General features: G+C 52.2%; 1 protein-coding gene across 4 annotated transcripts; it reads left to right on the top strand.

Moving 5' to 3' along the window:
* Positions 1-13: 13 nt before the first annotated feature.
* On the top strand, positions 14-3,423 carry ZNF688 (zinc finger protein 688). 4 transcript variants are annotated; one of them, XM_058440920.1, is made up of 3 exons: positions 14-167; positions 1,165-1,278; positions 2,662-3,423. In XM_058440920.1, exons 1-3 carry the CDS (start codon positions 14-16, stop codon positions 3,180-3,182), a joined length of 789 nt encoding a protein of 262 aa, XP_058296903.1. In that variant the 3' UTR covers positions 3,183-3,423. The 4 variants fall into 4 exon arrangements, with proteins under 4 accessions (XP_058296903.1, XP_058296902.1, XP_032011718.1 ...); XM_032155826.2 differs by lacking the exon at positions 14-167 and adding an exon at positions 301-854; XM_058440919.1 differs by lacking the exon at positions 1,165-1,278.
* The last annotated feature ends 8,819 nt before the right edge of the window (positions 3,424-12,242 follow it).

Raw genomic sequence — 12,242 nt, 5'->3', positions numbered from 1 at the left:
CCGAGCACCGCAGATGCCGAGGTCCCCGCTGCGCTCCAGTCTGTCAACAGAGGCTTCAGGACCGCGGGGTCCCTTCAAATGCCCCGCCAGTCCCAGGCCAATCACCGCGCAGCTTCTTCCGGGATCGTCGCCAATCACCGGCCGTTGCGTATTGCGGGTACAGAGGGGTAAGTGAAGCTTCGGGCCCGTACATCTTTCTTGAAGGCAAGAAGCCTCTCCTCTACTTCCCAGACACCCCGCCTCCCCCACTAGAAAAAGCAGCGAAGCGGCTTTATTTAAGGGCAAGTGGGACCATGAGGCCAGAGAAGTCAGAAAGGCTCCATATTTGATATGGTCAAAGAATGGCGCCCTTGAGAGCAGCCTGTGCCAATTGAAGCTAGGTGGTCGCCATATTTTCTGAAGGCACCTTCCGGGTCCCTTAACCCGGGTATCTCTGTCCAAGCGGCCATGAAGTGAATAAACACTGAGGAATTATATTTGTCCCTATCAGAATCCTCGAATCCCTAGCAGCCAGTCCCTGCTACTTCGGTTGCCTCGGCTGCGTTCGGACGCCACGGCTGGGCGGGGCCGCCCTTCCTGTGGACGACAGCTGAGGCTGGGAGCGGGGAGGCGGCGGCTCCAGGGACCTGGCGGCCGCCGATCAGGGCTGCGAGGCCCCATGGCGCCGCCCCCAGCCCTGCTCCTGGCGCCGAGGCCCGGGGAGACCCGGCCTGGTTGCAGGAAGCCCGGGGCTGTGAGCTTCGCGGACGTGGCCGTGTACTTCTCCCCGGAGGAGTGGGGCTGTCTGCGGCCCGCGCAGAGGGCTCTGTACCGGGACGTGATGCGGGAGACCTACGGCCACCTGGGCGCGCTCGGTGAGAGCCCCGGGTCCGAGCCCCCTCCTCCTTCACCGGGTTCACAGGGGAGATGATGTAGAAGGGCCGAGAGGACTGTGAGCCCTAATCCTGCACTCTTGCACCAACACCAGCAGCCACCTCCCGTTCCCAGGGCTTCAGGTAACCCCTCGGGAGTGTTTGCACCCGCATCCACTTCATTCAGGCAGCAGCACTGCACCCCCGTCCAGGTTGAGTATAAGCTCCGAGGGGGTGCCCTCAGCCTGGAGGGGAATGCCATCTTCCCATGATGGCCTCTCAGGCCCGCGCTGTGATCCCTGTTCTCTCCCAGGATTCCCAGGCCCTAAACCAGCCCTCATCTCTTGGATGGAACAGGAGAGTGAGGCTTGGAGCCCCGCCGCCCAGGATCCTGAGAAGGGGGAAAGACTGGGAGGAGCTCGGAGAGGTGAGGGATAGTCCCGGGTCCCCCCACTTGGTTTTCCAGGGCTTCCTGTCTAGCAGAGTTTCTTTTCAGGCCCCCACTTCCAGCATCCCTAAAGAAATTCAACTGAGTTGGGTACTAGAGGAGTAAAGAAGGCAGACCTGGTACAAAGTTTTCAGAACATAGGACAGCGGTTCTGTGAGGACTGGGAGCCCAGTCCAACATGCTTGGGCTTCTAGGTTTCTCTCATTTTCTCTCTCTCTTTTTTTTTTTTTTTTTTTTGAGAGGGAGTCTCACTCTGTAGCCCAGGCTGGAGTGCAGTGGTGCAATCTCGGCTCACGGCAACCTCCGCCTCCTGGGTTCAAACGATTCTCCCACCTCAGCCTCCCGAGTAGCTGAAATTACAGGCACACGCCACCACACGCGGCTAATTTTTGTATTTTTAGTAGAGACAGGGTTTCACCGTGTTGGCCAGGCTGGTCTCGAACTCCTGATCTCATGTGACCTGCCCGCCTTGGCCTCCCAAAGTGCTGGGATTAAAGGCGTGAGCTACTGTGCCCGGCCAGCTCATTCTCCCTCTTTCAGGAATAACTAAAACTCCCCAAGAATGGAAGTGCCTTCAGGTCTGCCTTTCACATTCCTCAAGTGAGGCAAAGTGGCACAAGAAAAAATGCCCAGTCATTGACAACTTGGCTTTTCTCCCTTCCCCATCCCCCAGTGGAGTGACCTTGAGCAAACGTTTCCTCACGTGTAAAAGAGCCTCACCTTACAAAAAATGGAGGAACCTCACTAATAATAGCCCCTGCGTGGCCGGGTGCGGTGGCTCATGCCTGTAATCCCAGCACTTTGGGAGGCTGAGGCGGGATGAATCACCTGAGGTCAGGAGTTCAAGTGCAGCTTGGCCAACATGGCGAAACCCCGTCTTTACTAAAAATACAAAAATTAGCCGGGCGTGGTGGTGGGCTCCTGTAATCCCAGCTACTCGGGAGGCTGAGGCAGGAGAATCACGTGAACCTGGGAAGCGGAGGTTGCAGTGAGCTGAGATTGTGCCACTGTACTCCAGCCTGGGTGACAGAGTGAGACTCCGTCTCAAAAATAAATAAATAAATAAATAAATAATAGCCCCTGCTTCCTGAGCACTTCCTAAGTGCTTAACATGCATCTACTCAGCTAAACCAGCAACGCTGTGAAGTCAAAAGCCATTATTATTCCCATTTGATGCATAAGGAACCAAGTCTCAGATAAGTCACTTTTAGGAGATCTGAATCCTGTTTACCTTGTTCTAAAGCCTGTGTGTTAATCACTGGACAGAACTTCCTTCACTGCCTTAAGTGAAAAGCATTCTATAACCTGAGAGACAGTCTGTGCAAAAGTGTTTGTAAGTGTAACTTAATTCCGGTTTCCCAGGAGATGTCCCAAACAGGAAGGAAGAGGAACCCGAGGAAGTCCTAAGAGCCAAAGGGCCTAGAAAGGCTCCTGTGAAGGAGAGTCCTGAAGTGCTGGTGGAACGCAACCCTGACCCAGCTATTAGCGTGGCCCCGGCACGGGCACAGCCACCCAAAAATGCTGCCTGGGACCCGACCACAGGAGCACAGCCCCCGGCACCCATACCCAGCGTGGATGCTCAGGCCGGCCAGCGGCGCCACGTGTGCACGGACTGCGGCCGCCGCTTCACCTACCCCTCGCTGCTGGTCAGCCACAGGCGCATGCACTCGGGGGAGCGGCCCTTCCCCTGCCCCGAGTGTGGGATGCGCTTCAAGAGGAAGTTCGCAGTGGAAGCGCACCAGTGGATCCACCGCTCCTGCTCCGGGGGGCGGCGGGGCCGGAGGCCTGGGATCCGGGCTGTGCCTCGGGCCCCCGTCCGAGGTGACCGGGACCCGCCTGTGCTCTTCCGGCACTACCCAGACATCTTCGAGGAGTGCGGCTGAGCGGCACCGCAGGCTGGAGTTGAGCCTGACCTTGGCACGAAGGACTGACGGAGCCCTGAGGTGGGCCACTGAGTCGGGGACTCCGGAACTGAAATTCATGCCCTGGGCTTTCCTCAAGGATCCCTCAAGTTTCCAACTTGTAAAAAGAAAAGTGCCTGTAAAGATTCGAATAGATTAGACTTGCCACCCCTCTCCCCAGTCTTTTGTTAAAAAAAAAAAAAAAAAAAAAAAAAAAAAAGAAGACAGTGAGATCCTGGACTCATTTCAAAGTGTTATCTGAATATCAGGTGCAACAGAGACCTTTATATTATCTCAGGAACTAGCCACTCCTTATCTATTTTAGATGCAGATGCTGAGGGGGACCAAGGCCTGGGGAGGAGACCTACATGGAGGGCGTGGTCAAACCCTGGCTAATTGTCATCAGCAGGGGACCCAGACACTGGAGTGGATGGGAGTAGAATAGATGCAGGTGGCACAAATCCAGCCTCTGTTGGGAGGCCAAGGAGGGAGGATCGTTTGAGTCCAGGAGTTCAGACCAGCCTGAGCAACAGGCTATCTAGCGATATCTAGATATCTAGGATATCACTATCTAGAGATAGTGAAATCCTATCTCTACCAAAAAAAAAAAAAAAATGAACCAGGCATAGTGGCACATCGTGCCTGTGGTCCCAGCCACTTGGGAGGCTGAGGTGGGAGGACTGCTTGAGCCCAGGAGTTCAAGGCTACAGTGAGCTATGATTGTGCCACTGTACTACAGTCTGGGCAACAGAGCAAGACTTCATTTCATTTTTTTTTTTTTTTTTGAGACAGGGTCTCACTCTGTCACCCAGGGTGGAGTACAGTGGCGCCATCTCGGCTCACTGCAACCTCTGCCTCCCGGGTTCAAGCAATTCTCCTGCCTCAGCCTCCTGAGTAGCTGGGATTACAGGTGCATGGCACCATGCCCAACTAATTTTGGTATTTTCAGTAGAGACGGGGTTTCACATGTTAGCCAGGCTGGTCTCAAACTCCTGACCTCAGGTGATCCACCTTCCTTGGCCCTCCAAAGTGCTGGGATTACAGGCATGTGCCACTGCGACTGGCCAAGACTCCATTTCTTAAAAGAAAAAAAAAAAAAAAAAAGCCAGCCCGGTGGCTCATGCCTGTAATCCTAGCACTTTGGGAGGCCGAGGTGGGCAGATCACCTGAGGTCAGGAGTTTTAAGACCAGTGGCCAACATGGTGAAACCCCGTCTCTACTAAAATACAAAAATTAGCTGGGCATGATGGTGGGTGCCTGTAATCCTAGCTACTCAGGAGGCTGAGATGGGAGAATTGCTTGAACCCAGGAGACAGTGGTTGCTGTGAGCCGAGATTGCGCCACTGCACTCCAGCCTGGGTGGCTGAGTGAGACTCCGTCTCAAAAAACCAAAACAAAACAAAAACTAGTCTCTGCAACTTACCCCAGGCACAGCTGGTAAGTCACGTGAACTCCCTCAGTCTCAGTGCCTCCTCTGTAACATGAAGATGAATAATATAATATCTACCTCAAAGGGTTACCATGGAGACTGACATTTTAACAAGATGTATGACATAGTAATTGTGCAATATACATTTGTTGAAAGAGTGAATTACTGTGGATGGTCTACACTTTAGAAAGTGTAAAGAAGCCTCCCAGGGAGCCAAGGCATGGATATCAATAACCGTGTTTGCAGATAAGTAAACTGAGACTCAGAGAGATAACGTGATGCTCGCAAGGTTTCACGGCCATATGGCAGCCTGGCTGGAAATGAACACAGAGCCCAGATGTCTCTACCACTTCCTCTGAGAAGTCAGATCTGGACAGAAAACACGGGCTGGGAACGCAGGATGCAGGTCCCAGCCCAGCCTGGTCGGGGAGTGTGAGCAGAAAACTGAGAGTCCCAGCAAGTGCCTCTTTTCTTGTCCTTTCCTTTTGTCTTCTTTTTTTGAGATAGAGTATCACTCTGTCACCCAGGCTGGAGTGCAGTGGTGTTAACATGGCTCTCTATAGCCTTGACCTCCTGGGCTCAAGCGATCCTCCCACCTTTGCCTCCCAAAGTGCTGGGATTACAGGTGTGAGGCACCTCGCCTGGCCAGTTTTTACTTAGAAGGCACAGTCATGCTGGGCGTGGTGGCTCACGCCTGTAATCCCAAAACTTTGGGAGGCCGAGATGGAAGGATCTCTTGAGCTCAGGCATTTGAGACCAGCCTGGGCAACATAGTGAGGCCCCCATCTCTACAAAAACAAAAATCAGCCAGGTGTGGTGGCGCGTGCCTGTAGCCTCAGCTACTTGAGAGGCTATGGCGGGAGGATCACTTGAGCCAGGGAGACTGACGCTGCAGTGACCCATGATTGCGCCACTGCACTCCAACTTGGGCGACAGAGTGAGACTCTGTCTCAAAAAGAAAAACAAAAAAGAAGGTACGATTGGCAGTTAGTGACTGTGTGTTGAGTGCCTTCTGTTGAAGGGACTGTGCTAGGTAATAAGGGAATTCCACAATGAGGAAAGCTGACCCCATTCATTCATTCATTCATTCATTCAGCAAACACCCTCTTGAAGCCTCTGTGGGTTTTTGTGCTGGGCTCCAGTGATACAGCTGAGTCAGGGCCCACGTTCGACGTGGGAAGAGATTAATTGGCGCTATGACAGAGGAAGCCCAGAGGCACTACCTCACCTAGGCTGGTTGGTGATATGCCGGGAAATGCTCCTGGGAGGAGATGGCTGTGCTTCCCATAGCCTATGAATTGGTGTTGGGGGAGATTTTCAGGCAGAGGAAACAGCAAAGGAGTCTTGCTTCATAGAAAGAATAAAAGACACTTTGGGAGGCTGAGGCGGGCGGATCACTTGAGGTCAGGAGTTCAAGACCAGCCCAGACAACATGATGAAACCCTGTCTCTACTAAAAATACAAAAATTAGTTGGGCATGGTGGTGGGCACCTGTAATCCCAGCTACTTGGGAAACTGAGGCAGGAGAATCGCTTGAACCCAGGAGGCGGAGGTTGCAGTGAGCCGAGATCGTGCCACTGCACTGCAGCCTGGGTGACAGAGTGAGACATTCTGTCTCAAAAACAAAAACAAAACAAAACAAAACAAAAAAACTAGATAAGAATGGGAGACAGATGTAGCCAAGAAGTGGGGTCAAATCTGGGAGGGCCACAGATGCCAGCAGAGGAGCTTGAGATCCATTCTGTAGCACTGAGGAGCCACAGACAGTTCTTGAGCAAGTGCAGTGCTGTTTGCCAGGTGCTATCAGAAGATATCTTTGCAAAGCAGTGTAGGTGTGACCTGGTTGGGAGACAGAGCTAGACACTAGAGATCTGTTGGGCATTTTTTCCTAAGTGAGGGTCATTGGGAGCTGGGACCAAGGTGGTGACCTTGCAATTAGGAAGAAAGACACGAGAGGCTTCTGGCATAGAATCTGCAGCTCGGTGACTGCCAATATGAGCCAGTAAGACCCAGAGGTTCCAGAATGGAGAGCCGGAGCCAGGACACCTGGTGCCCACCAAGGGGCGATCAGGAGTAGGAGAGTGTGAAGGCCAAGGGTGATCCATTCAGGGGGAGCAGTGAGGCCAAGGAGAAGGTGCAGCTGGAGAGAGGAGGCCCTGCCAGTGAGGGAGGAGCAGAACCAGGTGAAGTGTGTCAAGCATAGAGCTGCTCTGGGCAGCCCCAGTGCTGGTGCTGGACACAGGGCAAGTGCTGTCTGCTCTTTCTCTTTCTCATTGGCGCATTAATAGCTGCTAAGCGTTTACTATGCACTAGCTGTTGTTCTCCATGCCAGAACATAGCAGGGGAAACAGACACAGGAACCCTCTTGGAGCTTACTTTCTACGAGGGAGAGACAGGTGATAAACCAGAACACGAACGAAGCAAGGGACTGCGAACGCAAATACTAAGGCTTATGAAGGAGCTTGAATGGCGATGTGCAGAAAGAGCCTGCTGCGGACGGACACTGAGGCTGCGCCATGTTGAGAAAGAGCCACAGGGAACAGGGTTAGGGGACAGGGAGTGGGGAAGGGCAGGGTTCAAAGGCTTGGGGCTGGGGTCAGGGAGAGTAGGGGGTAGAGACGTTTCCAAAGAAAGGGGAAAGCAAGTGGGATGCTCCAAGCTAGGGATGAGTTCCCACAAGGTGCAGAAAGGACATCTGTAGCTGTGCTGAGACACCAAGTGGAGAAGATTGACAGATGAGCTTAGGGAGGGGGAGGTGCTCCCACAAGGCTCTCTTCCCATGATGCTAAGTATCTTTTCTTCCTTCTCTTTCTAACCCCCGCCCTGACACCATGTCTTCTTTCTTTGTAACAGGGTCTCACTCTGTCTCCTGGGCTGGAGTGCAATGGTGCAATCATGGTTCACTGCAGGCTTGATCTCCCAGGCTCAAGTCATCCTCCCACTTCAGCCTCCCAAGTAGCTGGGATCACAGGTGCACACCACCGCACTCAGCTAATTTTTTTTCCAGACAGGGACTCACTAAGTTGCCCAGGCTGGTTTCAAACTCCTGGGCTCAAGAAGTCCCCCTGCTTCGGCCTCGCAAAGTGCTGGGATTACAGGTGTGAGCCACCACACCCAGCTCCATGATTCTCAGTATGTTGGGACATCACTGGGTTGTCTTTGTTTTTGTTCTGTGGTAAAATATACATAACATAAATTTATCATTTAGACTATTTTTGAGTGTACAGTACAGTTCAGTGGCAAAATGTGTAGTAGTACTGTTGTAGAACCATCACAGCCCTCCATCTCCAGTTTTTTTTTTCTCTTTTGAGACAGAGGAGTCTCACTCTGTCATCTAGGCTGGAATGCAGTGTTGGGATCTCAGGTCACTGCAGCCTCTGTCTCCTAGGTTCAAGCAATTCTCCTGCCTCAGCCTCTTGAGTAGCTGGGATTACAGGTGCGTGCCACCACGCCTGGCTAATTTTTGCATTTCTAGTAGAGACAGGGTTTCACCATGTTTGTCAGGCCGGTCTCGAACTCCTGACCTCGTGATCCACCTGCCTCGGCCTCCCAAAGTGCTGGGACTACAGGCATGAGGCATAGCATCTGGCCCAGAAACTTTTTTTAATGTGAAAAAATTTTTTTAGAGATGGGGTCTCACTGTCGCCCAGGCTGGAGTGCAGTGGCATGATCGTAGCTCACTGCAGCCTCAAACACCTGGGCTCAGGCAATCCTCCTGCCTCAGCCTCCCAAAGCACTGGGACTACAGACATGTGGTACAGACATGTGCTACCATGCCCCCTGGTGGACTACATTTCTTTATTGAAGGCTGCCCTGAACCTTAAATTTGCCAAAGAGGACCGTCAAGGGGAATGGAAAAGGCTGTTTTTTTTTTTTTTCATAGAGCTTCTCATGGGAATACTGTTCTGCAGAATACACTCTGAGAATGCTGAAGCCAGAGAGATGAGGGGACATAATTTTTTTTTCCAAGACAGAGTCTTGCTCTGTCGCCCATGCTGGAGTGCAGTGGTGTGATCTTGGCTCACTGCAACCTCTGCCTCCTGGGTTTAAGCGATTCTCCTGCCTCAGCCTCCAGAGTAGCTGGGATTACAAACACACACCACCACACCCAGCTAATTTTTGTATTTTTAGTAGAGACGAGGTTTCACCATGTTGGCCACGCTGGTCTTGAACTTCTGACCTCGTGATCCACTAGCCTCAGCCTCTCAAAGTGCTGGGATTACAGGCATGAGCCACAGCACCTGATCCAAGGAGGGGACATAATTAAGATCACGAAGCTGAGTCAGTGGCAGAAGTAGGCCTGGAACCCAAATCTCCTATTTCCCAGGCACTGCCCCTCCTGTTTTCACTACACCAGGCTGCAGTGACAGATGGATGGCAAAGGCAAAAGGCTGGAGGCCCAGAGGCCAGCAAGGAGGCCCCTGGCCTAACTCAGCAAGGGCCTGAGCAAGAGGGGACAGCGGTGAGAGATGCTACAGGGGACCCTTTGTGAAGCGTTTGTCACCCATCCTGGGCAATTTCATACACTTCCTAGATATCTGAACAACCCCCCATTACATGACCTCTAAACAACCCTCTTACTTATTTTTAGTACTTATCATAGTCTGTCATTTATATTTTTCTTCTTTACATTTATTTATTTATTTATTTATTTATTTATTTATTTAGAGACGGAGTTTCGCTCTTGTTGCCCAGGCTAGAGTGCAATGGCACGATCTCGGCTCACTGCAACTTCCGCCTCCCAGGTTCAAGCGATTCTCCTGTCTCAGCCTCCTGGGTGGCTAGGATTACAAGTGCATGCCACCATGCCCCGCTAATTTTTGTATTTTTCGTAGAGACGGAGTTTCGTCATATTCCTCAAGGTGGTCTCAAACTCCTGACCTCAGGTGATCCACCAGCCTCGGCCTCCCAAATTGCTGGGATTACAGGCATGACCTACTGTGCCTGGCCTTATTTATTATTATTGTTTTTTGAGATGGAGTCTCGCTCTGTGGCCCAGGCTGGAGTCCAGTGTGCGATCTCTGGTCACTGCAACCTCCACCTCCAGGTTCAAGCAATTCTCCTGCCTCAGTGTTCTGAGTAGCTGGTACTACAGGCACATGCCACCATGCCCATCTAATTTTTGTATTTTTAGTAGAGACAGGGTTTCATCTTGTTGGCCAGGCTGGTCTCCAACTCCTGACCTCAAGTTATGTGCCTGCCTCGGCCTCTCAAAGTGTATATTTTTCCTCTTTACATTTATATGGCAGTGTAGTAACCTAGCCTAAAATCCTACCTCTCTCTAGTTGCTAAGGTTTTGCCTTCAATAATTTGAGGCATTCTAGCCTGGCTTCTGGGGTCAGTGAGCCAAGATCACGCCACTGCACTCCGGCCTAGGGGACAAGAGCAAAACTCCCTCTCAAGAGTAGAGAGTAGAGGCCGGGTGCAGTGGCTCACGCCTGTAATCTCAGCACTCTGGGGACCCAGGCGGGTAGATCTCCTGAGGTCAGGAGTTCGAGACCAGCTTTGCCAACATGGTGAAACCCCCTCTCTACTAAAGATACAAAAAATTAGCCGGGCGTGGTGGCAGGCGTCTGTATTCCCAGCTACTCAGGAGGCTAAGGCAGGAGAATCGCTTGAACCCGGGAGGCAGAGGTTGCAGTGAGCTGAGATTGTACCATTGTACCCTAGCCTGGGCAACAAGAGCGAAACTCCATCTCAAAAAAAAAAAAAAAAGAGAGAGAGAGAGACAGAGAGAGTGTGTAGAGTGGAATAGAATAGAAAAAAATTTAAAAAGAACTAAAATAAAATAATAAAATAAAGACTCGGCACCAGGCACGGTGGCTCACGCCTGTAATCCCAGCACTTTGGGAGGTCGGGGGGGGGGGGGGGGATCACAAGGTCAGGAGATCGCGACCATCCTGGCCAACATGGTGAAATCCCGTCTCTACTAAAAATACAAAAATTAGCTGGGCGTGGTGGCGCGTGCCCGTAATCCCAGCTACTCGGGAGGCTGAAACAGGAGAATTGCTTGAACCAGGGAGGCAGAGGTTGCAGTGAACGGAGATTGTGCCACTGCACTCTAGCCTGGCGACAAAGTGAGATTCTGTCTCAAAAAAAAAAACAAAAAGACTCGGTCACTGAGTGGGCCTCCTCAAAGGGCCTCCTCTAAGCGACTGGGAAGGGGACGTCAGGCCCTCGGTCGAGAATCTTGGCTCGGTTTCCCCTCCCCTGCAGCCTTTGTTGCCACCTGCCTGAGCTCAGGTCAAAGCGGCCGCACCCATCTTAACTACGGGCAAGAGGCGCTGCCAAGGCCGCCTGGGAGGAACAGCAAGAGAAGACTTTTCCAGCGGGAAAAAACCAGGTCAGCAACACCGGATCGATATTCAAGCTGTTCAATGCCTTTCTCTAAAATGAAGAGAAGCTGGACTGTCGCCAGCCATCTTCTTTTTTTTTTTTTGAGACAAGAGTCTCACTCTGTCACCTAGGCTGGAGTGCAGTGGCACGACCTCAGCTCACTTCAACCTCTGCCTCCCGGGTTCAAGCGCTTCTCCTGCCTCAGCCTCCCAAGTAGCTGGGATTACAGGCGTGTGCCACCATGCCCGGCTAATTTTTGTATTTTTAGTAGAGACGGGGTTTCACCATGTTGGTCAGGCTGGTCTTGAATTCCTCACCTCAAGTGATCCAGCCGTCTCGGCCTCCTAAAGTGCTGGGATTACAGGCCTGAGCCACCGTGCCCAGCTGCCAGCCATCTTTTCTAAGAGCGCTTTCATTTTTCTGGACTCCAGAACCACAGAGTTGCTCGCCGTCCTCTCTAGGCCCCACCCGAAGCTACTACCGGTCGTCGAGGCGTCCGTGGAACCTCCTGCACCCTACTCCCAGGGCAAATCCCCAGCGTCCCTCCAGGAGCCGCGGAGCCACTGGCCGCGCTCATGGTTCCAAGCCAATGAACCCGGGAAGGCGGAAGGGACGGAGACTGGGAAAGAGTCTATGGACTGAGAGCTCCGCGGAAACGGCCGACTGCCGCTTCCTGGCGCAGTGGGGGTGTCTGCGGTATAGGGATGTTCGCGTCCTGATCCGGGACGCGATGCCTCGAACTGCGGCCACCTAGACGCGCTCAGCGGCGCCCGCCCCACCCGGATCCCCGAAAAGGGAAAGAAGTGGCTCTCCTCACTTATGCGGCAGGTTGACCCGTTTCCTGAGATTCCCGCCAGATCACCCTCCCTGAAGTTCCCTCCAGGATCCTCCACAGGGGCTCCCCCGGACCTCCGGTAAAACGTTCGCAGCTTGGTATACTGATATATTCTGAGTTAAAAACAGAGAAATTGCAGTTTCAGAAGGAGCAATCTGACCTGTTTCTTCTGCATGCAGCATGCCAGAAACCTTACTCTAGGGGAGTATCCTTCTGTACCAGGGCAAGAAAACAGACCTGAGAAGCCACAAGGGACCAGAATAAACATACGTAACAAAGTAATCTGTATCTTGCACCTGTTTGACACTCCCCCATACATATTCTAGTTACTCACTGCCCTAGCCAAATTTTCTTCGTCCTGTCATTTCTTTTTTCTTTTATTCTTTCTTTCTTTTATTTTTTTATTTTTATTTATTTATTTTTTTGAGACCGAGTCTTGCTG

This window comes from Hylobates moloch, unplaced genomic scaffold (assembly GCF_009828535.3).
Source record: "Hylobates moloch isolate HMO894 unplaced genomic scaffold, HMol_V3 SCAFFOLD_6, whole genome shotgun sequence".
Taxonomy (NCBI): domain Eukaryota; kingdom Metazoa; phylum Chordata; class Mammalia; order Primates; family Hylobatidae; genus Hylobates; species Hylobates moloch.
This window is presented reverse-complemented; position numbering and strand designations above follow the sequence as displayed.

Excerpts from the sequence above, each read along its gene's own strand:
- ZNF688 (XM_032155826.2), top strand. The coding sequence starts at position 659 with ATGGCGCCGCCCCCAGCCCTGCTCCTGGCGCCGAGGCCCGGGGAGACC. Across the intron at positions 855-1,164 it reads CGGCCACCTGGGCGCGCTCG|GATTCCCAGGCCCTAAACCA; the intron begins GTGAGAGCCCCG and ends GTTCTCTCCCAG. Across the intron at positions 1,279-2,661 it reads ACTGGGAGGAGCTCGGAGAG|GAGATGTCCCAAACAGGAAG; the intron begins GTGAGGGATAGT and ends CCGGTTTCCCAG.